At 42.7% G+C, this 25427-nt stretch overlaps 1 protein-coding gene across 3 annotated transcripts in view; it reads right to left on the reverse strand.

Moving 5' to 3' along the window:
- The window catches only part of LOC112233771 (DDB1- and CUL4-associated factor 12-like), a 28228-nt gene continuing 2801 nt past the window's right edge, over positions 1-25427 (reverse strand). The window contains exons 2-10 of one of the 3 annotated variants that reach the window (XM_024401623.2): positions 19687-19977; positions 19237-19509; positions 17770-17830; positions 10351-10544; positions 10172-10237; positions 9743-9905; positions 5280-5291; positions 4515-4693; positions 1-2716 (exon numbers count right to left, since the gene is read on the reverse strand). In XM_024401623.2, coding sequence (XP_024257391.1) covers positions 2558-2716; positions 4515-4693; positions 5280-5291; positions 9743-9905; positions 10172-10237; positions 10351-10544; positions 17770-17830; positions 19237-19509; positions 19687-19977 — 1398 coding nt within the window. In that variant the 3' untranslated portion in view covers positions 1-2557. Of the gene's footprint in view, positions 2717-4514; positions 4694-5279; positions 5292-6942; positions 7851-9742; positions 9906-10171; positions 10238-10350; positions 10545-17769; positions 17831-19236; positions 19510-19686; positions 19978-25427 lie in introns of those variants that run through there. The other 2 variants (XM_024401624.2, XM_042300027.1) reach the window with 2 other exon arrangements.

Raw genomic sequence — 25427 nt, forward strand, 5'->3', positions numbered from 1 at the left:
TGAAATAAGATAAATATTACATCAATATACTTTATTTGTATCATTACTTTCTTTGAAGATGTAATATGGTGTTTTGGCTGTTGATATCATACAATATCCTCAGGTTTAGTCATTTGTAAAAAAACAAAAAAACATTCATGAGGTGTGTATAAAATAGGTCACCACCAAAGTAAAGGCAAAGGTCAGTCCACACACCTCCTCAAACATATACATAAAAATGTATGCATTTGACCCTATGCATTTCACACACACATTTATATCTCAAACACTCTTTAAAAGTGATGGTTATTTATTTGTTCAACTTAAAGTCATAATTGGGGTCTCGTTTTTTGTTCTCGCATGATCATGAACACTTAAGAAAAGTTCCATGTAAAAAAGCTAAATAATGTCAGCATGCAACAGTCTTTCACAGAAAGACTAGAGAAAGGCAACAAATTAACTCAAATCTACCCTGTCCTTCACACAAGGAAAAGAGAAGCTACACTCATCCCTTGAAACATACAAAAACAAAGTATAGAAACAACTGACAAAAACGATGGTGCCTCTAGAAGTAATCAACTCTAACCCCTAATCCCTATGCACTTGTCCAGGGCCAGGTTTCCCAATAGCAATGTAACATAATGTTTTAACGATGCAGCTTTCCTATAAAACAGCCAAAGATGTAACATGAGTTTCCCAAAACACCAAGCAGAGAACATTCGCCAAGTGCGTCGTTGAGGCATGTGTTGATACGGATATGATCTAAATAAAGACAGCGCTGTTCTCGGATCAGCGTTCTCCCTTTCAAATCATACCATTCAAATTATTCCACAATACTGACAATGGATGAGCTCCTATTAGAGATCACCTATGGCTACAAACATTGAGGTGGCTTATTCTAATGCTTACCCTATAATGCACTAAATCAAAATTTGAAATCATGCGCCTCCCAAGTGGTGCAGTGGTCTAAAGCGAGAGCGCCTCCCAAGTGGTGCAGTGGTCTAGTGGGAGTTGCAGCGATGGGGCAAGACTAACTACCAATTGGATATCATGAAATTGGGGGAGAAAAAGGGGTAAAGGTACCAAAAATAATATACTTATTTAAATCATTGCGCTATAATGTAGACTACACATTAAATCTATTGAGGCAAAAAAATGTAAAGTAGCATATAAATAGCTAAACTCAATTGATAAGAAATGTATTTCAATATATAGGTCTATATGTAGCCTAATATATTTATCATTTAATTCAGATATCTCGGTTTTCGTTTGAAGAATCTTATATCCTTCACTTGTTGGTAACAATTGCAAAGACATTGGCAACTTTATATTTGTAGTCACATTCGTTCTGAAGTTATCAGTGGTAACAGAAAGACAGATAAACATCTTGATTTTGTGTTGAGCGGAGATCTGTCTATAACATTTAAAAAGACGCACTTTGCTGTTCTATGAGTGGTCGTTAAATAACTACCCTTTTCCAGTGCTACTTCAGTAACGATGGTTTTGGGAAACAGGTCGGACATTTAACAATGCTCCTACGTAGGTTCAAACAACGAACCAAGCCTTAAGATACATTGGGGAAACCGGGCCCAGACCCGTTACTATTGGGAATGTCTCAGCAAAAGGCCAACAACTCCACGTGGCCCAGTTAGATCACTAACTGGGGGAAGAACCAGAAGACACTGCGTTCCGCACGGGACTGGTGTTGAATACCCCTGCCTAAGACCATAGCTAAGGGTGATCGTGAGAGGGGAAATAAATAATAAAGCTAATAGCAATAACAACAACTAAGTTTTTCAAATCAGTCAGAATCTAAATAAAATAAGCAGTCTCCATGATTATTCAGAGCAGAACACCTATGTGGCATTTAGAATCTACAGTCATCCCTCCTTCACATCAGTCAAAAAAAGAAGTGGCCGGCTATCTGATTGGTTGTACTCATCCACTGCTTCTTCTCACCTTACGTCTGATTGGATAGTTTTCCCATCGCTACGGCTCTTTAGTTGCCATGGCACAGGGTGGCCCCGTACCAGCCAATGAGCATGTCCTCTCTAAGTTTCTTAGAAAAGTATAAGTATTCTCCTGTTTGTTCCATCCTTAAGAACTTATTGTCCTCTTTTATCACACCCTTTTTTTTTTGGAAAGAGAAGGGGAAAAGTCTCCCGAATGTCCAGGCAAGGAAACTGTCAAGCAAAGGAAACAACTTTCCTTAGGGGAAGAAAAAAACAAAAAAAACGGTCCAATCCATGGAGTGTATGTGACTGTTGAAAATTGTAATAAAACATTACACTTTCATTTGAGTTTCTCAGAGGCAGACCTCCCAGCTCGCTACAACATCACTGGTTAATCATCAATATATATAAAACAAAAGGGGAGCAGAGACTAGGGAACTGAAAGAAGACAGGACAAAGTGCAAGGGAGGATGGAGGGATGCAACAAAGAGATGGTGATAAGATACATGTTGGTGAGGGGAGGGAGGGACAACACTGAAGTGATGACAGTGAGTGTAACAACAAAAGGAGGAGCAAAGAGGGGGACTGGGGTGGGGTAAGGAGAGATGGCGAGACACGAGAGAAGGCTAGCTCCAGAGTCCTGCGTAGTTGCCGTGAAGGCCCGAGCACAAAGGTCCCCCGGCCACAAACAGCTTGGTGCCAGAATCGTCGTAGCAGTGCGTGTACACAGCGTTGGGGAACGAGTTAATGTCCGAGAAGTAGCTCCTCCACGTCTCGTCGTGATTCTGGGGGAAGAGAGAGAAACAGGTGTGAGGGAGGGCGTGACAGGATGGCAGAAAAACAGAGGAAGAGAAATTATTCTTATCGTTTTGTGCCAGCATCTTGTCAAGGCAGGTCCAAGACACACTAATCACTGAGGCGAGGTGTCACTTAACAGTTTACTTCCTTACTTCCAGAATTTTTAAATATATCCTGTATAAGTTTATTGCTAAGTTTGACCAGAAGATCTTAGTTTTCAACCCAGCTTTCCACCAAAACCACAGCTTCTTTTTGTTTAAATCTTAAATAAGCTGTTCATAAATATGTTCTGTTTCATGAGAGTACTGTTTCAATCTAGAAATGCTATACCATGTCATTATGGAGACACGAGCTAATGTCAATATAAAGAAATCCGTCAATTCAAATAAATTCATTAGGCCGTAATCACATGGCTGGGAATACACATCTGTTGGTCACAGAACTTTATAAAAAGGATGGGGCATGGATCAGAAAACCAGTCAGTATATGGTGTGACCACCATTTGCCTTGTCCAGCGCGACATCTCCTTTGCATGGAGTTGATCAGGCTGTTGACTGTGGCCTGTGGAATGTCATCCCACTCCTCTTCAATGGCTGTGCGAAGTTGCTGGATATTGGCGGGAACTGGAACACGCTGTCGTACACGTCGATCCAGAGCATCCCAAACCTGCTCAATGGGTGACATGTTAGGTGAGTATGCAAGCCATGGAAGAACTGGGACATTTTCAGCTTCCCGGAATTGTGTACAGATCTTTGCGACATGGGGCCGTGCATTATCATGCTGAAACATCAAGTGATGGCGGCGGATGAATGGAACGACAATAGGCCTCGGGTTCTCGTCACGATATCTCTGTGCATTAAAATTTCCATTGATAAAATTGTTGTGTTGCCCACACCATAGCCCCACCGCCACCATGGGGAACTCTGTTCAAAGTTATCAGCAAACTGCTCACCCACATAAAGCCATACACGCCGTCTGCCATTTGCCCGGTACAGTTGAAACCGGGATTCATCTATGAAGAGCACACTTCTCCAACGTGGCAGTGGCCATCAAAGGTGAGGATTTGCCCACAAGTCTGTTACAACGCTGAACTGCAGTCAGGTCAAGACAGTTTTGAGGACGACGAGCACACAGATGAGCTTCACTGAGACGGTTTCTGCAAAAATCTTCAGTGGTGCAAACCCACAGTTTCTTTAACTGTCCGGGTGGCTGGCCTCAACGATCCCGCAGGTGAAGAAGCCCGATGTGGAGGTTACATGGCCTGCGATTGTCTGTACTGTCAAGTTCTCTAAACCGATGTTGGAGGCAGCTTATGGTAGAGAAATTAACATTAAATTATCTGGCAACAGCTCTGGTGGACATTCCTGCAGTCAGCATGCCAATGGCATGGTCCCTCAAAACTTGAGACATCTGTGGCATTTTGTTGTGTGACAAAACCGCACATTTTAGAGCGGCCTTTTATTGTCCCCAGCACAAGGCGCACCTGTGTAATGCTCATACTGTTTAATCAGCTTCTTGATATGCCACACCTGTTAGGTGGATGGATTATTTTGGCAAAGTGGAAATGCTCACAAACAGGAATGTAAACAAATTTGTGCACAAAATTTGAAAGAAATAACCTTTTTGTGCGTATGGAAGATTTCTGGGATCTTTTATTTCAGCTCATGAAACATGGGACAAACACTTTATATTTTGTGTTTATATTTTTGTTCAGTATAGTAATAGGAACTTTCAACTTGACGTGTTCTGCTTACTTTACAAAGTGGAATAACAAATAAAGCGTACCAGCCAGCCCTTCCCCGTGGTGAGTTTAAGAATGCCCTCTCCTGGGCGCTGCCGGAGCCCGCCGGCCGGGCTGGAAGGGTCCTCCAAGAACCTCTGGGCTCTAATATCATAGAACAGCAGGGAGCCCTGTCCCGTGCCCACTGTCACTATGTGCTCATAGAAACTCACAGAGCGGATGCCTGGGAAGGAGAGCAAACACACAGACAAGTTAAACTTCGCTTTTAATAGCTTCATAAATGTAAAAAAATAAGCTATCACTAACTTTCCGTTCAAAAGTACTGCCTCTGCACTTGTTTGTAATGCCGCATTCAAATGCTCCCCGGAATCTCGTATTTCCCGACATAAGTGCTTTCAAGTGCTTTTGAAGTCAAAAGAACCCTTCAACCAATGAGATTTTAGCTAGCTGGCTAACGTGGCTAATAATAATTTAGATAGTTTGGTTGTATTATAAACGTAAGAAAAGCTATCTCCATTATTTACAATGAAATAATGTACCAATAATGTAAATTGCTTAGTTTTATCTTTGGTTGAAAGGTGAAAGGTCAGTGAAGTAATGCCACAAGTCGTTAACTCCGGTATCATAATTTTCTCCCGACTTTCCCACTCGTAATCCCGACTTGGAAGGCCATTCAAGTGACATTTCTGAGTCGGAAAGTCATATTTCCACATAATTCCGACACCACTTGAAGGCAGCATAAGTGCAGGGCGGGTCTTGGAGAATGTTTGGGTTTTGTTTTGCTTCTTGGTGGAATGTGTTTGTAGTACCTCGTGTTGCCTCTGGAGAAATGAAATGAAATGAAAATTAAAGAAAGTTGACAGAACATTTGTATGCTATTGTGTTTACATACAGTGCATTCGGGAAAGTAGTCAGACTCCTTCCCTTAACCCACATTTTGTTACGTTACAGCCTTATTTTAAAATTGATTACATTGCCCACCCCCATCAATCTACACACAATACCCCACAATGACTAAGCAAAAATATATTCAGACCCTTTGCTATGAGAATCAAAATTGACCTCAAGTGCATCCTGTTTCCATTGATCATCCTTGAGATGTTTCTACATACAACTTGGAGTCCAGCTGTGGTAAATTCAATTGATTGGACATAATTTAGAAAGGCACACACCTGTGTATGTACGGACCCACAGTTGACAGTGCAAGTCAGAGCAAAAACCAAGCCACGAGGTTGACTACATTTTCCGTAAAGCTCTGAGACAGGATTGTGTCGAAGAACAGATCTGGGGACGGGTACCAAAACATTTATGCAGCATTGAGGTCCCCAAGAACACAGTGGCCTCCATTATTCTTAAATGGAAGAAGTTTGGAACAACCAAGACTGGCTGCCTGGCCAAACTGAACAATCGGCGGAGAAGGGCCATGATCAGGGAGGTGACCAAGAACTCGATGGTCACTCTGACAGAGCTCCTCTGTGGAGATGGGAGAACCTTCCAGAAGGACAACCATCTCTGTAGCATTCCATCAATCAGGGCTTTATGGTAGACTGGCCAGACAGAAGCCACTCCTCAGTAAAAGGCACATGAAAGCCCACTTGGTTTGCCAAAAGGCACCGAAAGGACTCTCTGATTCTTTGGTCTGACGAAACCAAGATTGAACTCTTTGGCCCGAATGCCAAGCATCACGTCTGGAGGAAACCAGGCAACCCTCCCTACGGTGAAGCATGGTGCCAGCTAGGGTTGCACATTTTGGGAATATTCCGAGGTGGAAACTTTCTGTGGGAATTAACAGGAATATGGGAATTAACGGAAAAAATATGCAAATAAATATTAATACCATTTAAATAAATGTTTTTTGCATTGGATATATTTACGATATCATATGGAGACAGAAACATAAACCTTTTACCTTATCATAAGTAGACAATCGCAAATGATTAAATCCTTCCAATATAATTTTTTTTAAACGAATTGATCCTTAATTAAATGAGTTGACATGGGATGATTTCACTGAACAACAAAAGAGAATATTGAATGATCCATCACATCTCCCAAAAAACATTTTTCAACATACATCTGTAAAATGATAGTCTAGAAACTAAAGTTTTGATTGTCTTCCTCTCAGGCTTCCATGTCTTCTCCCTAGACCTCCTCAATGTCCACCTCTTGAACATCAGACCCTGAGGCCTCATCTTCACAGTCACTTTCCAACCTTGTTGAGGCTGGCTCGATGTCAGACTCAAAAAGCCTCAAATTTGCCCGGATGGCCACCAATTTTTTAACCCTTGTACTGGTTAGCCTGTTGTGTGCTTTGGTGTGTGTGTTCCCAAACAAGGCCCAGTTGCGCTCTGAGGCGGCTGATGTTGGTGGGATTTGGAGGATGACGGAGGCAACAGGGGAAAGAGCCTCAGAACCACAAAGTCCCTTCCACCAGGTGACTGATGAGATATGTTGACACGACTGCCATATTGCATCTCCATTCCAAAGCCCTTGCTTGGAATGGAGATGCAGACTGCAAAGTACCTTGCCCTCATCCAAGCCAAGGTGGCGAGACACGGTAGCGATGACACCATAGGCCTTGTTGATCTCGAGACAGGATGCGCCAGACAGGATGCGCTTGCTAGCATACTTGGGGTCCAACATGTATGCTGCGGCATGTATGGGCTTCAGACAGAAGTCTTCGTGCTTTTTGATGTATTTCAGAACTGCAGTTTTCTCTGCTTGGAGCAACAGTGAAGTGGGTAAGGCAGTACGCGTTTCTTCTCTTACAACTGCAAGAATAGTCTGAACATCAGACAGGATGGCATTGTCTCCCTCAATCCATGCAATGGCTACTGCTATAGGTTTCAGGAGTTTCAGGCTGCTTACCACTCTCTCCCAAAATACATCATCCAGGAGGATCCTCTTGATGGGGCTGTCCATATCGGCAGACTGTGCTATGGCCATTTCTTGGAGCGACTCCTTCCCCTCTAGGAGACTGTCAAACAAGATGACATCACCACCCCAAAAGGTGTTGCTGGGCAGATTCAATGTGATTCTTCTCACTTTGCTTGGTGAGGTAGATTGCTGCTATAACTTGATAACCCTTCACATACCTAACCATTTCCTTGGCTCTCTTGTAGAGTGTATCAATTGTTTTCAATGCCATGATGGCCTTGAGGAGCAGATTCAATGCATGAGCAGCACAGCCAATGGGTGGGTGTGATGTGAGGGCAGGAGTGCTCCACTTTAGATCAAGCCGCCTTCATGTTCACAGCATTGTCTGGTCACCAGTGCAAATACCTTCTGTGGTCCAAGGTCATTGATGACAACCTTCAGCTCATCTGCAATGTAGAGACCGGTGTGTCTGTTGTCCCTTGTGTCTGTGCTCTTGTAGAATGCTGTTTGAGGGGTGGAGATGTAGTTAATTATTCCATGCCCACGAACATTCGACCACCAATTAGAGATGATTACAATACAGTTAGCTTTGTCTATGATTTGATTGACCTTCACTTGAACTCTGCATACAGCAAATGAGTAGATAAAGCATGTCTGGTTGGAGGGGTGTATGCTGGCAAAGAACATTCAGAAATCTCTTCCAATACACATTGCCTGCGTGCATCAGAGGTGAACCAGTTGCATACACAGCTTGAGCAAAACATTCATCAGCATTTCTTTGACTATGTTCCTCCATTGAGTCAAAAAAAAAAATCTTATTCCAGGAGGACCATGAGCTGTTGCTATCGATGTCTGGGTCATCATTTTCACCTCGGATAGAAGTAGAGGGACTTCTGTCAGAGGTTGCTTGTTGTTAGGGCTGAGGGAACTTTATGCACTTGGCCAGATAATTCTGCATCTTTGTTGCATTCTTCATATATGATTTGGCACCGTATTTGCAAATGTACACAGCTTTTCCTTATACTTTAGCTGCAGTGAAATGTCTCCACACATCAGAATGTGGCATTTTCCTGTAAAGATACAAAATTTAAAAAAGTTTAAAAAAACAACAAATACAGTTCCATGTTCAGATATATAGTTAAGCAGTTCTATTAAACAACTAATTTGTAAGATAAATGTTTTAAAATTAAACGTGTATGGAAACAGGTCAATTAAAACTCAGTTAAAAGCCTCAAGCAAGATAAAACCCACATGGTAGCAAAAACTAACTAGCAGAAATTGTTAACAAGTTAGAAATGATTTAAACACACTTTGCTGTAGGCTACTATTTACTAGTTAACAAAAATGTATATCATATAAAATATATTCACCCCAACCAGTATTGTAATCAAAACTTACCAGAAAGCATGTAGTCCTTGGCTCAGACAGTGCAGTAGTGTGGGCTCAATAGCATCTCATTAGTGTGCAAGATCTTGAGAATCAGTTGTACATGTGATGGAAGAATGCACTGTGCATGCAGAGGGTTGCAATTCCATTGAATTGGGGATAGTTTAACCAAAATATGCCACAAGACCTAGAATTGCCTTATGTGTATCCCACAAAAAAAGGTTCACTGTTCTAAGCAAATTTTTTTGATGAATATAAGCAAACTTCCCCAAATTCCAGTTTCCAAATTCCAATTCCGGAAAGTTTCCCACTCTTTGCAACCTTAGTGGCAGCATCATGCTGTGGGGATGTTTGTCAGTGGCAGGGACTGGGAGACTAGTCAGGATCGAGGGAAATATGAACAGAGCAAAGTATAGAGAAATCCTTGATGAAAACCTGCTCCAGAGAGCTCAGGACCTCAGACTGGGGAGAAGGTTCACCTTCCAACAGGACAACAACCCTAAGCACACAGCCAAGACAACGCAGGAGTGGCTTCAGGACAAGTCTCTGAATGTCCTCGAGTGGCCCAGCCAGAGTACGGATTTGAACCCGATCGAACATCTCTGGAGAGTGTCTACAGAGAAGAATGAGAGAAACTCCCCAAATACACGTGTGCCAAGCTTGTAGCGTCATACTCAAGACTCAAGACTGTAACTGCTGCCAAAGGTACTTCAACAAAATACTGAGTAAAGGGTCTGAATACTTATGTAAATGTGATTTCATTTATTTATATATCAATTCTAAAAAAAACAGTTTTTGCTTTGTCATTATGGGGTATTGGGTGTAGATTGATTAGGGGGAAAAATGATTTAATCCGTTTTAGAATAAATCTTTAACTTAACAAAATGTGGAAAAAGTCAAGGGGTCTGAATACTTTCCAAATGCACTGTATCCATTAATGCACCCTTTGCATGTGCATTTGCGTATGTGTGTCAGTATCAACCAGTGTAGTGTGGTGTCAATTCCTCACCGCTTCCTCTCTCCCGGGAACTGACTGATTTGATGTTGTGAGTGGGCTGGCGGGGGTCCAGGAAGGACACATGGGCCTGAGAGCCCACTGCGTACACCGACCAGTCCTGACCATACGCCAGACACACATTCTCTTTGCAGTGAGGCAGCTTCGTTGACAGCAGCTATGGACAACAGATATATAGACTTATAGACAGGGCTGGTCATATAGCTCAACAAGGCTAAGGACAAACATGCATACAAATCATCTTGACCAGAAACATTTGTTTTTTTTGTGGTATGTGAGGACATTCAACAAAATGCAGTAGGGTTCAACACTGACTTATGAGGACACCAAACAAGTCTTCATAATCTTCAATGTCTGCAAGTACAGTCACAGAACAAAGCAAACATTGATAAGCAGAGCGGACCCTGAGATACTCAAACCGACCTTGCTCAAGTTTTGCTCTGCCTTCCAAAGGTGAAAATAGCCATCCAGGGACACTGCACCAAGCTCCTGAGAAAAGGTGAGAAGAGCTAGCATGTAGGTCCCCAATTACAACACAGATGTGTACTGGGGAACACAGGCAATGGTTTGTCTCTGAGGGCTAGGAGGGTGGTGTGGCTGACCTTGTGGTTGTTGTTGAAGGCCAGGGCCCTCACTTTGCAGTTGTACGGGTTAGTGTATTCCTTGGGGATGTCCTCCAGGGCACGGTGGGAGATATGAGAGTAGCAGGGAACCCCCTCCTCATCCTGCTGTCTCATAGCCTGGCTCAGCACCCCCTCGGACACCTCCCACAGTCCCATGGAACCGTCCCGGGACCCTGGGGAGTAGCAGCATATTATTGGTTGGTGGATTTCATATGGAGGCATTATATAAATGAAAAACTATCGAGGATGAACTAAAGTTTGAAGTTCTCCGGGTGGCAATTTGTCACTTCAAATCTAATTTTATTGGTCACATGCGCCAAATACAACAGGTGTAGACGTTACTGTGAAATGCTTGCTTAAGAGTTCTTTCCAATGATGTAGAGTTAAAAAAATATGAAAAATAGTAACAAGGAATAAAATATACAAGAATGAAGCAATAGACAGGGAGTACCAGATCAATGTGCAGGGGTACGAGGTATTTGAGGTAGATACAGTTGAAGTCGTAAGTTTACATACACCTTAGCCAAATACATTTAAACTCAGTTTTCAGAACTCCTGACATTGAATCAGAGTAAAAATTCCCTGTCTTAGGTCAGTTAGGATCACCAGTTCAGTTTAAGAATGTGAAATGTCAGAATAATAGGAGAAAATGATTTCAGCTTTTATTTCTTTAATCACATTCTCAGTGGGTCAGAAGTTTACATACACTCAATTAGTATTTGGTAGCATTGCCTTTAAATTGTTAAACTTGGGTCAAGCGTTTTGAGTAGCCTTCCACAAGCTTCAAACTAGAGGACATTTCTCCAAAAAGTACAATCTTTGTCCCCATGTGCAGTTGAAAACCGTAGGCTGGCTTTTTTATGACGGTTTTGGAGCAGTGGCTTCTTCCTTGCTGAGTGGCCTTTCAGGTTATGTCGATATAGGACTTGTTTTACTGTGGGTATAGATACTTTTTTACCTGTTTCCTCCAGGATCTTCACAAGGTCCTTTGCTGTTGTTCTGGGATTGATTTTCACTTTTCGCACCATAGTACGTTCATCTCTAGGAAACAGAACACATCTCCATCCTGAGCGGTATGATGGCTGCATGGGTCCCATGGTGTTAATACTTGTGTACTATTGTTTGTACAGATGAACGTGATACCTTCAGGCATTTGGAACTTGCTCCCATGGATGAACCAGACTTGTCAAGGTATACAATTTTTTTTCTGAGGTCTTGGCTGATTTCCTGTGATTTTCCCATGATGTTAAGCAAAGAGCCACTGAGTTTGAAGGTAGGCCTTGAAATACATCCAGAGGTACACATCCAATTGACTCAAATGATGTCAATTAGCCTATCAGAAGCTTCTGAAGCCATGACGACATTTTCTGGAATTTTCCAAGCGGTTTAAAGGCACAGTCAACATAGTGTATGTAAACTTCTGACCCACTGGAATTGTGATATAGTGAATTATAAGTGAAATAATCTGTCTGTAAACAATTGTTGGAAAAATTACTTGTGTCATGCACAAAGTAGATATCCTAACCAACTTTCAAAAAATATAGTTTGTTGACAAGAAATGTGTGGAGTGTTTGAAAAACCGATTTTAATGACTCCAACCTAAGTGTGTGTAAACTGTACGTAAACTTCCGACTTCAACTGTATGTACATAAAAGGGATGGTTAAGTGACTAGGCACCAGAATATATAAGTGTAAGCAGCAGCATATGATGGGTGTGTGTGTGTGTTGTGTGTGTTTGCACATATGTAGTCTATGTGAACGTGTGGGTTTTGTGTGAGTGTCAGTGTAGTGTGCGAGTATACACTATATACACACACAATAGTATGTGGACACCACAACTAGTGGATTTATCAGCCACACCCATCGCTGACAGGTCTATAAAATGAAGCACACAGCCATGCAATCTCCATGAACAAACATTGGCAGTAGAAAGTCCTTACTGAAGAGCTCAGAGACGTTCAACGTGACACAGTCATAGAATGCACCTCTCCAACAAGTCAGTTTGTCAAATGTCTACCCTGCTAGAGCTGCCCCGGTCAACTGTATATGCTGTTATTGTGAAGTGGAAACCTCTAGGAGCAACAACGGCTCAGCAGCGAAGTGAGAGGCCACACAAGCTCACGGGACGGGTTTGCCAAGTACAACATTCAGTACTAAGTTCCAAACTGCCTCTGGAAGCAACATCAGCACAAGAACTGTTAGTCGGGAGCTTCATAAAATGGGTTTCCATGGCTGCACACAAGCCTAAGATCACCATGCGCAATGCCAAGCGTTGGCTGGAGTGGTGCATCACGCTTCACCATCTGGCCGTCCGACAGACGAATCTGTGTTTAGCGGATGCCAGAAGAATGCTACCTGCCGAATGCATAGTGCCAACTGTAAAGTTTGGTGGAGGAGGCATTATGGTCTGCGGCTGCTTTTAATGGTTTGTGCTAGGCCCCTGAGTTCCAGTGAAGGGAAATCTTAACGCTACAGCATACAATGACATTAACGATGATTCTGTGCTTCCAACTTTGTGGCAACAGTTTGGAGAAGGCCCAAACTGGTCCATACAGAAATGGTTTGTCAAGATCAGTGTGGAAGAACTTGACTGGCCTGCACAGAGCCCTGACCTCAACCCCATCAAACACCTTTGGGATGAATTGGAACGCTGACTGGGAGTCAGGCTGTAGCTGAATGGAAGCAAGTCCCTGCAGCAATGTTCCGACATCTAGTGGAAAGCCTTCCATATTAATGCCCATTATTTTTTAATGAGATGTTTGACAATCAGGTGTCCACATACTTTTGGTCATGTAGTGTATAGTTTTGTGAGTGTAGACTCACTGCAATATAGGGTCAATGCAAATAGCCAAAAGACTGCTAAATAGTTCAATGGACTTCGGGGTAGAAGCTGTCTCCGAGCCTGTTGGCCTGAGAGCCGATGCTCCGGTACTGTTTGCCAGACAGTAGCAGAGTGAACAGTCTGTCTTGGGTGGCTGAAGTTCTTGGCAATTTTCCAGGCCTTCCTCTTGACACAGCCTAATATCGAAGTCCTGGATGGCAAGGAACTTGGCCCAGTGATTTGCTTTGAGGTTGAGGGCGGTGCATTTGCCATACCAAGCGGTGATGCAGCCAGTCAGATGCTGTTGATGGTGCAGCTGTAGAACTTTGGGGGTCCGAGGGCCCATGCCTAATCTTTTCAGCCTCCTCGTGGGGGAAGAGGCATTGTCGTGCACGCTTCACAACCGTGCGGGTGTGTGTGGACCATGTTAAGTCCTTAGTGATGTGGACGCCAAAGAACATGAAGCTCTCGACCCGCTCCACTACAGCCCTGCATTTCTCTTGTTGTCCGCAATCAGCTGCAGGGTCTTACTGATGTTGTCCTGGCACCACACTTCCAAGTCTGACTACCTCCCTGTAGACTGTTTCATGATCGGTGATCAGGCCTACCACTGCCGTGTCATCAGCAAAGTTGATGGTGTTGGAGTTGTGCGTGGCCACACAATCGTGGGTGAACCGGGAGTACAGGAGGGGACTAAGCACCCACCTCCTACCCTCACCAACTGGGGCCGGCCCGTCAGGTAGTCCAGGATCCAGTTGCAGAGGGAGGTGTTTAATCCCAGGGTCCCGAGCTTGGTGATGATGTTGGAGGGGACTATGGTGTTGAACGCTGAGCTTTAGTCTATAAACAGCACTCACCAATACTGAACAAAAATATAAACGCATCTATTTAATAGTGTGATGGTCTTGAGATAGAAGCCGTTTTTTAGTCTCTCGGTCCCAGCTTTGCTATACCTGTACTGACCTCGCCTTCTGGATGGTAGCAGGGTGAACAGGCTGTGGCTTGGGTGGCTGAGGTCCTTGATGATCTTCTTGGCCTTCCTGGTACACCAGGTCCAGTAGATGTCGTGGAGGGCAAGCAGTTTGCCACCAGTGATGAGTGGGCAGACCGCACCACCCTCTGGAGTCCTGCGGTTGCTGACGGTGCAGTTGCCGTACCAGGTGGTGACACAGTCCGATAGGATACTCTGTGGTGCATCTGTCAAATTTGTGAGTTTTAGGGGCCAAGACAAATTTCTTCAGCCTTCCTCACCACACTGCCGGTGTAGGTGGACCATTACAGATTGTCAGTGATGTGTATGCCAAGGAACTTTTCACCTTCTCCACTGCAGCCCTGTCGGTTTAGATGGGGTGTGCACCCTCTGCTGTCTCCCGAAGTCCACGATCAGCTCTTTTATTTTGTTGAGGGAGAGGTTATTTTCCTGGCACCACTCCACCAGGGTCCTCACTTCCTCCCTGTAGGCTGTCTCGTCGTTGTTGGTAATCAGACCTACCACTGTTGTGTCGTCTGCAAACTTGTCGATTGAGTTGGAGGCGTGCGTGGCTACGCAGTCATGGGTGAACAGGGAAAACAGGAGAGGGCTGAGCACACACCTTTTTTGAGCCCCTTGTGTTGAGGATCAACATCGTGCAGGTGTTATTGCCCACCTTCACCACCTGGGGGCTGCCCGTGAGGAAGTCCAGGACCCAGTTGCACAGTTGGGGTTCAGACCCAGGGACCCAATGATAAGCTTGGAGGGTACTATGGAGTTAAAGGCTGAGCTGTATTAAATGAACCGCAATCTTACATAGGCAATCCTCTTGTCCAGATGGGATTGCATTGTGATTGCTTCATCAGTGGACCTATTGGGGAGGTACGCAAACTGCAGTGGGCCTAGGGTGTCGGGTAAGGTGGAGGTAATATGATCCTTAACTACCCTCTCAAAGCACTTCATGATGAAGGAAGTGAGTGCTAATGAGGCGATAGTAATTTAGTTCAGTTACCTTCGCTTTCTTGGGTAGAGGAACAACGGTGGACATCTTGAAGCAAGTGGGGACAGCAGGCTGGGATAGGTAGAGATTGAATATCGCCTTAAATACTCCCGCCAGCTGGTCTACACATGCTCCGAGGACGCAGCTAGGGATGCCGTCTGGGACGGCAGCCTTGCGAAGGTTAACACACTTAAATGTCTTATGCCGGCCACGGAGAACGAGAGCTCACAGTCCTCAGGAGCGGCCCGTGTCTCCTGCACTGTGTTATCCTCAAAGAGGGCAAAGGTGTTTAGCTTGTCCGGGAACAAGAAGTCGGTGTCTGCTACGTGACTGGTTTTCCCTTTGTAATCCGTGATTATCTGGAGTCCCTGCCACATACATCTCGTGTCTGAGCTGTTGAATTGTGATTCCACTTTGTCTCTATACTGACATTTTTCCTGTGTAATTGCCTGTAAACTACTGCTTTATCCATTCCCATGTTACTACATTTTTTGCCCAAGGATCCAATTTTATTTCATTTTGTGTGCGCATGTTCTGAGATTGTCCCCTGGTATTCCGTCTGGCCCGGAGTCCTTACGAGTGTTAACATGTTTAAAGGTTTTACTCACATTGTGATCTTGCTCTGTGGCCAGTCATTCAGATCAACAGGGACTTTCATGCAGTACTCTGCTGTTTTCCTTGAGGCAAGTGTAAATGGCATTTCACTCATATGGGAGTTCTGCGCCACCGGGCATCTCACTGCTGAATTTCCCTTTGTAATCCGTTAGTGTCTTCAAGCCCTGCCACATCCGACAAGTGTCAGAGCCGGTGTAATAGGATACCACCTTACTCCTGTATTTTTCTTTTGTATGCTTGCTTTCTTGTATGCGTCCATGTTAATGTCCCGTTCTTTGTAAGTGGTAGCTCTAACCTGTTATCCAGGGTTTTAGGTTTGGATACGTTTGTAAAGTCACTGTGGGGACAACATAGTCTCTGCACTTCTTGAGGAAGCCTGTGACTGACGTGGTAAACTCCTCCGTGCTATCAGATGAATCCCAAAACATATCCTAGTCTGTACAAGCAAAACAGTCTTTTAGCCTTGCGTCTGCTTCATCGGACCAACGCCGTATTGAGCACGTCACTGGTACTTCCTGTTCCAGATTTTGTTTTTAAACAGGAAGCAGAACGATGGTGTTATGGTCTGATTTGCCGAATGGAGTGTGAGGGCATTCTATGCATTTCTGTGGGTAGAATAAAAGTGGTCTAGTTTAGTTTTAGCGCCCCTAGTGGCGCAGGAGGCATGTTGGTGGAAGTGAGGTAGAACGGATTTAAGTCTCCCCACGTTAAAGTCTCCGCCCACCAGAAATGCTGCCTCTGGGTGTGTGGTTTCTTGTTTGTTTATGGCCCCATACAGTTTGTTGAGTGACAAAGTGGTGTTGGCTTGTGGATGGATGTAGACAGCCATGACAATTATGGATGAGAACTGTCTTGGTAAATAATAAGGTCTGCAGCTTACCATGAGGTATTCTATATCAAGTGACTAAAAGCTTGACAGTTCCTTCACACTGGAAGCAATGCACCAATTGTTGTTTATGAAGAGGCACAGGCCTTCCCACTTGGACTTGCCCGAGGCTGGTGTCGTCCAATCGTACCGCTGCATGAAGAAACCACTGAGTTTTATGTTCATAGATTGAGCCAGCCAAGTTTCTGCAAGGCATATAATATTGCAGTTTTTCCAAGTCCCTCTGATAGGAGACTCTTGAACGAAGCGCATCCATCTTATTCTTGAGTGACTGGACATTTGCCAATAAAATGGAGGGGAGTGCCAGTCGATCTTCTCTACGTCTCAGTCTCACAAGGATGCCAGCCTGTCTACGCCTGTGGCGTTTTGGTAGCCCATGAAACAAAGGAATAGCGTCCTGTGTGAACAAGGGAACAGCGGAGTCTGAGTTGAAGTCAGATTTGAAGTCGAAATCGAGGATAGTAAATGTTGATACGACGTCCAAAAGTTATTGGCGGTCATACGTGACAATAGTATAAACTTTCTGTACAAAAAACGTAAAGATAAACATTTTTAAAAAGTCTCTCAATAGCATTCGCATTGAAAATAGTAAGATGTAGGACTTCAGTAAGTGCAATCTGTGCCATTTAAAGGCCTAGTGTAGTCAACATTTTTACTGTGTTTGTACTGTCATTTTTACTGTGTTTCATATACATTTCCACACAGAGATTGGAATAATAATGTGAAATTGTGAAAATTATGATAATGCCCTTTTAATTTAAGAGCTGTTCGAAAAGACCGCCTGAAATTTCAGCCTGTTTTGGTGGGATGGAGTTTAGGCCTTCCATGGTGACATCACCATGCAGTAAACCAGTTAGACCAATAAGAAAGAGAATTCCAAAGCTCTCTGGCAACAGCAGCTAATTTTCAGTTTTCCCCTCCCCACTCAGACTACCCCCAGACAATCGCAGCAAAATTCTTGCTTGAGAAATTACCCTTTGCTAAGAAGCCATTTGTTTATTCTTTTTGACCGTTTTCATTGATAACAATCACAGTAAGGTAATTAAATACACAGAAAGTATTTGGTATTGAGATAAAAACAGCTGCATTGGACCTTTAACACTTACCAGACACCGCCATGCTGTCGCTGATCCATGCAATGGAGAAGATCCAGTCATTATGGCCATCCTGAAAAATAGAGAACCCTCCCATGAATTAAAAAAAAAAATGTTTTCATTGTATTCCAGGAATTGTATGACAGGGTCCAACATTTACTTTTTTCCCCTCACTGGTCCGTTAGTCTAGTTGGCCAAAAATCTAATAGCACTAACAGAATTTCTACTGGCCAAGACATTGGGTGGTTTATAAATACATTCGTTGACATGCTTGTTTCATTCAGCTAGTAATAGGCTACATTTAGTTATTATGGTATATTAAAAAGCTGTGTAATATAATTTTGCAATGTAAGACATTATGCTTAAATAATTGTTGTATTAATTGGATTAACTTTCGTCTCTAAAGTATGTCATTTTAAAATAGGACGTTTCCGCTTTTAAGACAAGGGCTTTTCAAAAGCGATATCTGGCTAAAGTACATATTTTTTTCTGGATCAAAAATGGGTTAGGTGGGGGGTGTGGCAATGAGCACAGTTGGACCAGCAAAATGTGACAACATTTTAGAGGGCCCCATCTTGGCAGTGTAGAGAATTTGTAGCATGTTAAGCCAATTTCCTGCAATTCTACACAAATTTGCCTTGGAGCTGAGAGAAAATGTTGCCGTTTTAAAAATAGTTCCTGGCAATTCTATGCATTTTGCCACGGTGTTCTTTTGCTCAAACATAAAATACAGCTAAATTGATAATTTTTTGAATTTTAAATGCTCCCTGAATGTCTAACATTTATTTTGGTGATTACTAGTTTTCAAAGATTATATTATTTAAAAACATAGGTCCATTATCTTTTCGGCATACTTTATATCTGGTTTAAGTTTACACTGAAAGCGTTTGTCCACCCAGAAAATTATATATATATATATTTTTTTTTAACGTTGTTTGGATGTTGGCCCAGCCAAGGATTACAATGGCAGAAGAATCAATGCAATAGTCTCACCAATAAGAATGCTAGGTGTCTTTTTTGTGGCTTATTTTTGCAGACTATCAACAGTAGCAATTATTTTATTTTTGTAAATCACTTTCCCTAAAATAAATAAGCTCAGCGAGTGGATTGATGAGCGCTTTTTATTTATTTTTTACTCTGGACAGCTTGTGTATGCCTTGTGAATGCATCAACTCATGTAATGCTCAAGAAGGTGACTTGCGAGGACTGTGGTTGAATAATCAGCCAATCATATTGCTCAAATACAAGAGTTTTCCGTATTTAGTCTTCAATGGTTTTTATTGGCAGACTGCGACAGAGCAGGTAAACGTCGAACTGGAACGCCAAAATGTGCTGAGAAATTACTGGCACAATCGGGCCAGTGACTGACAAGATGGACTGCCCCAACATGTTTTTACTGGCCCCGGGCCAGCGGGCCATTGTTAATGTCAGACCCTGTATGATCAGACTTTCTTTTAGGCTGTCTCAGCCACCACTCACATCTCCCACGCAGACGGGGTCCAGGGTGGGCAGACGGTAGACAGCCAGGCTGTTGGGGTTGTCTCCGCCCGTGGCCAGTAGAGTGCCTGAGGGGTTAAGCTCGATGGCGTGGATCCCACAGCCTTGCTGATCGAGCCCGGACACTGAGCCACTTCCGAGGAAGGGGGCCCCTATTGTCCCCCCAACACCCCCGGAGCCACCTCCTTGGCCCTGCCGGTCCTTCAGCATGGGGATGCGTGTAATCTTCCCTGTCAGAACATCTGCCACAAATAGCTGTGGATAGGAGGAAAGAAACCTTTCATTAGAGAAATAACACAAGGTCTGGAATCATGTCCTTTTTATTCATAATAGGTCAGTTCAAGGTACTCCAGTTAACAGGAAATGTTTTTAAAGTTTTTCCTTTTTGAAAGAAAAAAAAAAAGAGTAAAGTAAGAGAGGGCAGTCTCTCACCGTATTGCACTTGGTTCCACACACCACCTGGCGGTGATTGAGCCACTGCGAGGCGAACACCTTGTTGAGGCGGCCCAGGGAGAACTCCCGCTCCTTCAGGATGCCCGGGAGGCGGCCGGCAGCAAAGCCCCGCAAGCTACGCTGGAGACGCCACTCATGCTGCTGCTGAGGCCGGATCTCACGGCCCTGGAGTGCGTACACCACCGAGCGCAGACTACACCACCACTGCTGGGCATGCCGGGACGAGGAAGACACGCGTGCCCGCTTGTATGCAGACTGGCACCAGCCCACCTGACAGAGGAGAGAAAAAGATAAAGGTTAACAAGGCTTAAATGAGATGAACACCATGTAAATCAAGTACAGTAGCTAGATTTCCATCCAATTGGCGACAGATTATTATCCACATTTTTTTCCGACCAGTGGTATGTTTCCACCAAATGGGTTAGTTGGGGATTAAAATCTGTGCGAACTCTAGAGAACTGTTTCGGGTGGCAAGCATGCGGACGCCTTAAGATGACGATTTTTTGAAAACAGAGGAGACTGATTAGTTGCATTACTTCAGGGAATACAAACATCTTCCATAGCGAGCAAGAGACAGAGAGGGGAGGGGCACAGTAAAGGCAGGTCGGCCACCAGGCACAGTCAAAACTGTGAATTAGGCCTATCTATCGGCAATCAAAAACAGGAATCACAATGTCTTGGCTTGTGGGGTCTAGAAACTTCAGTAAAGCAGAGCCTTTCATCAATTAATAGGTTAGGATATTGAGATGAGCGAGATGCAACACTTATTTGCACATGTGCATGAGTTCAATTCAAGCTGTTCAGTGTGGTACCCAGGGTACCAAAACAGTGGAGAAGTTGTGGAAATTGACCCACTATTACTTTCTGAATCTATGTTTAAAAATAAAAAAAACAATTTGCATACTGATTAAGGATCCCGATTCAGTTTTTTTTTAAATGACGTTCACACCCCTACTGGGAACTCTGAAAGAAACAAGCTCCGACTGGGAAAAATATTTTTGAATGGTCATCCAAATAGGAATTTCAAATCGGAAACTCGGCATGATCATAGAGCTCCGACTTCTCAGACCTGAAGGTCACTGACTTCACGATTTTTCCCAGTCTGAGCTCGTTTTCTTCAGAGTTCACAGCTGTCTTGAACACACCAATAGGCCCTAGCTCAGCTGTCAGAAGACGATCAGGGAAGAGGAAGAAATTAGGCTCCAGCCTAGGTTAGGTTAATTTTTAATGTATATAAAAAAAATCTACTTAATGCGGTACATTTACCCTCTGTGCCTTCTCGCGTTTAAAAAACCCAGAACCCTATCCCTCTGCCCAGTCTTAATCCCTCCTTACAATCATGACCCCCTCCCTCCCGCTGCACTCTGTCCCTTCCATGCACAGCACACTCATCCCCTTGAGGCTATGGTCATCACTCCCAGCCCACTGACCCAGATACAAGGAGCCAACTAGGTCAGGATCTAAGCACACACACACATTCAGAGACACTTTATAAAAAGGCAGGATCCGTACACACACACAAACTGAGATTGTTTTTAAAAAGCCATTAAAATAAATTGTCGGCCAAATTCTCCGGGAGAAGAAAAAATAAAATCGATTGCAAAATAATGCTTTTTTATTAATTGATGGAAATACCAGTTAATGTGCTCCAACTTCAAAGGCAATTATATTTCATAAGCTAATAAATCCTCAAGCTGCCTGGAAATTAGTGTAGGGTGTGTGTTTCTATTTTTACTAATGCAAAATACTTGAGGTCCTTGTAAGGGAAAAATTGGGGACGCTTGTTTGGATTTTCCCCATTTCCAGTGTGCCAGCTGAGAGGGGATTCTTTCTCCAAAACAGAGTAAAGTAATGAGGCTGATACGCATCGCAAGCAGCTGGATAGTTTTGACTTTCCAACAGTAGCAGCAACTTTGAGAAGGCCAAGGTCTGCCGCAAACGCTAGTAAATTAGAGGCAAATTGTGTTTGTCGGGCTCAGTCCTAGCAGTTCTGCTGCCGCCCTAGGCAATATCCACATATGCCGCCTGGGTGTCATGTATCCAATAAACAACATTTACTATAATCATCCAGTAGAACTGTAAAAAAAAAAAAATGTTAAAAAAAGAAGAGTGCAATATCATCTGAGCTTTGGAAACAAGTGCTTTCATAAATGCATGGCGAGGGCCTCGTTTCACAGGAGCATTGTAAAATAATCTCTCTCATTTAATAAACCAGCCATAATTAATTTTGCTTATTTACATAATTTTTATAATGACATAATATGACTGTCTAACATCAGTTTTACCAGTTTTTTTATTTTGTGGTCGCCTAAATTGGCCTCTTTCCACTGCTGTGGTGCTGAATCGCAGCAGGAATGGGTGTGGGGAGGCCTGCCCTGGTGTTCGTAAACAGGCATGTTTTGTTATTTTTTAGGCCTAATTAAAATGTTCATGCCTAGGCTAAATTAAAGTTAGAAGCCTAGGTTGTATTTGAAAACAGCTGTGTTTAATTAATTTAAAAAATGTTCATACAAATAGCCTGTAAGACAGATGTTCACAAATATACAAATATATTTTGAAGTTACTGTGTAGGCGACTTGCTCTTCTGGGTTAAATGTTTCTTTAAAAAAATAAAAAATAAGATATTCATTTATGATTTATAGCAGGGATGAAGGCACAACTTTTCAATAAAACCTGTCATGTTGGTATAGATCATTCTACTTTATTATTACAACTTTTAAGGCTAATTTCTACTCTGTTAAAATGAATTACAATAATCTAAATGTGATTTTGAGCACCGTGAGTGGACGCCCTAATGCTTTATGCACCTAATGTATATGCATGTCCGGTAAATTGCAATGAAAAAAAGTGCCTCAAAAGCTAGAGGAAAATGTTATGGATGTGACAGGGTCCCAAAACACAGACAGCAAATTACACTGCACTCCATTTTAAATTTACAACATTTTAGGAATTTCATTCCAGATCATGAATGACAGATGTTTAATTTCAAATATTAAATGTTATTATCAATCACTTGAGTAACAGAATAAACAAACAAGAACTCAAACCCAATTCCAAAAGTTTTTTTTTTACAAGCTCATGGCTTTGTATTCTCTCTCACCCTTTAATCTGCCAGCACAGGCTCTATGAAATGGTACCTCCTCCCAGTTGTCCACAAAAGAACCCAGGGTGTGGACAACTTGACCTGCAGCCACCCAAACCTCGTCTTCCTTGGCTGGCAAGATGTATTTAGGGGCTGCAGGTAGCCTAGTGGGTAAGCCAGTAACCGAAAGGTTGTTGGATCGAATCCCCGAGCTGACAATGTAAAAATCTATCATCCTGGCCCTGAACAAGGCAGTTAACCCACTGTTCCCTGGTAGGCCGTAATTGTAAATAAGAATTAGTTCTTATATTTAACTTTTTTTCTTTACACAAATCCTGTGGTTGGTTTCTCCCCAAGAACTGCATTTCAACAGCACGAGAGTCCGTTTTTTTTGTTACCAGTCCCACAAACTGCCTGTACTGTATATACACAGAGTATACCACAATCCATGTCTCAATTGTCTCAAGGCTTAAAAATCCTTCTTTAACCTTTCTCCCCTTCGTTCATCTACACTGAGTTGAAGTCCATTTAACAAGTTACATCAATAAGGGATCAAGGCTGTCACCTGGTCAGTGTGTCATGGAAATAGCTGGTGTTAATGTTTTGTAGACTCAGTGTGTACCTCTAGACTAACCATAGACTCAGGGATTGATACACCCATTTCATTCCCTTGTTTATTTGAGCTAGCTGGACTCATTCCTCACTCATCCCTAATCACCTCTACTAGAGGTCGACCGATTAATCGGAATGGACGATTAATTAGGGCCGATTTCAAGTTTTCATAACAATCGAAAATCGGTATTTTTGGGAGCCGATTTCCGATTATTTAAATATTTTTATACCTTTTATTTAACTAGGCAAGTCAGTTAAGAATACATTCTTATTTTCAATGACTGCCTAGGAACTGTAGGTTAACTGCCTTGTTCAGGGGCAGAACGACAGATTTTCACCATGTCAGCCCAGGGGTTGCAACCGCACAGATAACTAGTCCAACGCTCTAACCTTTGCACTCCACGAGTAGCCTGCCTGTTACACAAATGCAGTAGAAGCCAAGGTAAATTGCTAGCTAGCATTAAACTTATCTTATAAAAAACAATCAATCATAATCACTAATCCAGTTTAGCAGGCAATATTAACCAGGTGAAATTGTGTAATTTCTCTTGCGTTTATTGCACGCAGAGTCAGGGTATATGCAACCGTTTGGGCTGCCTGGCTCATTGCGAACTAATTTGCCAGAATTTTACGTAATTATGACATACATTGAAGGTTGTGCAATGTAACAAGAATATTTAGACTTAGGGATGCCACCCGTTAGATAAAATACCGAACGGTTCCGTATTTCAAAGAAATAAAAGTTGTTTTTGAAACGATAGTTTCCGGATTCGATCATATTAATGACCAAAGGCTCTTATTTCTGTGTGATGTTATGATTAAGTCTGATTTGATAGAGCAGTCTGAGCAGCAGCAGGCCCGTAATCATTAATTCAAACAGCACTTTTGTGTGTTTTGCCAGCAGCTCTTCGCAAGCACAGCGCTGTTTATGACGTCAAGCCTCAGCCTAATGGCTGGTGTAACCAATGTGAAATGGCTAGCTAGTTAGCTGGGTGTGCGCTAATAGTGTATCAAACGTCACTCGCTTTTAGATTTGGAGTAGTTATTCCCCTTGCGCTGCTTTTGTGGAGTGATGGGTAACGATGCTTCGAATGTGGCTGTCGATGTGTTCCTGGTTCGAGCCCAGGTAGGGGCGAGGAGGGGGACAGAAGCTATACTCTTACACTGGCAATACTATAGTGCCTATAAGAACATCCAATAGTCAAAGGTATTTGAAATACAAATGGTATAGAGAGAAATAGTCCTATAAATACTATATTAACGACAACCTAAAACCTCTTACCTTGGAATATTGTAGTCTCATGTTAAAAGGAACAACCAACTTTCATATGTTTTCATGTTCTGAGCAAGGAACTTAAACGTTAGCTTTTTCACATGGCACATATTACTTTCTTATCCAACACTTTGTTTTTGCATTATTTAAACCAAATTGAACATGTTCCATTATTTATTTGAGGCTATTGATTTTGATGTTTTATATTAAAATAAGTGTTAATTCAGTATTATTGTAATTGTCATTATTATTTCAACAAAAAAAAAAACACACAAAAAATGTTTGGGCCGATTAATCGGTTTCGGCTTTCTGGTCCTCCAACAAAATCGGTATCGGCGTTGAAAAATCATAATCGGCCGACCTCTAATCTCTACTGTATATTTACATATGTCAACATGTTGATGTCTTTCCTACTGTATGAAGGGTTAAACTTCATTTTCATGATGTGAAATGGTAAAAAAGAATAATAATTTCACACAGGTTTTGCACTTTGAGACATTTTTGTCAGATTGTAAATCACCTCAGACTTGACAGCTGCAGTTCACAAACACTGGCAGGGCAGACTACACCGATACAGACCAATATTGTCACTGGGGGTACCCGTACTTACTCAAGGAAGTACACAAACTCAGCATGACCGGTGAACATGTATGGATTTTTAAGACCTTAATTATGTTTTGAAAATAAGAACTTTATTATTCCATGCAATGCTCCAGTTAGCAGAACACACGATTGCAGTTCATATGAGAACGT

The sequence above is a fragment of the Oncorhynchus tshawytscha genome, linkage group LG02, assembly GCF_018296145.1.
Source record: "Oncorhynchus tshawytscha isolate Ot180627B linkage group LG02, Otsh_v2.0, whole genome shotgun sequence".
Lineage (NCBI taxonomy): Eukaryota > Metazoa > Chordata > Actinopteri > Salmoniformes > Salmonidae > Oncorhynchus > Oncorhynchus tshawytscha.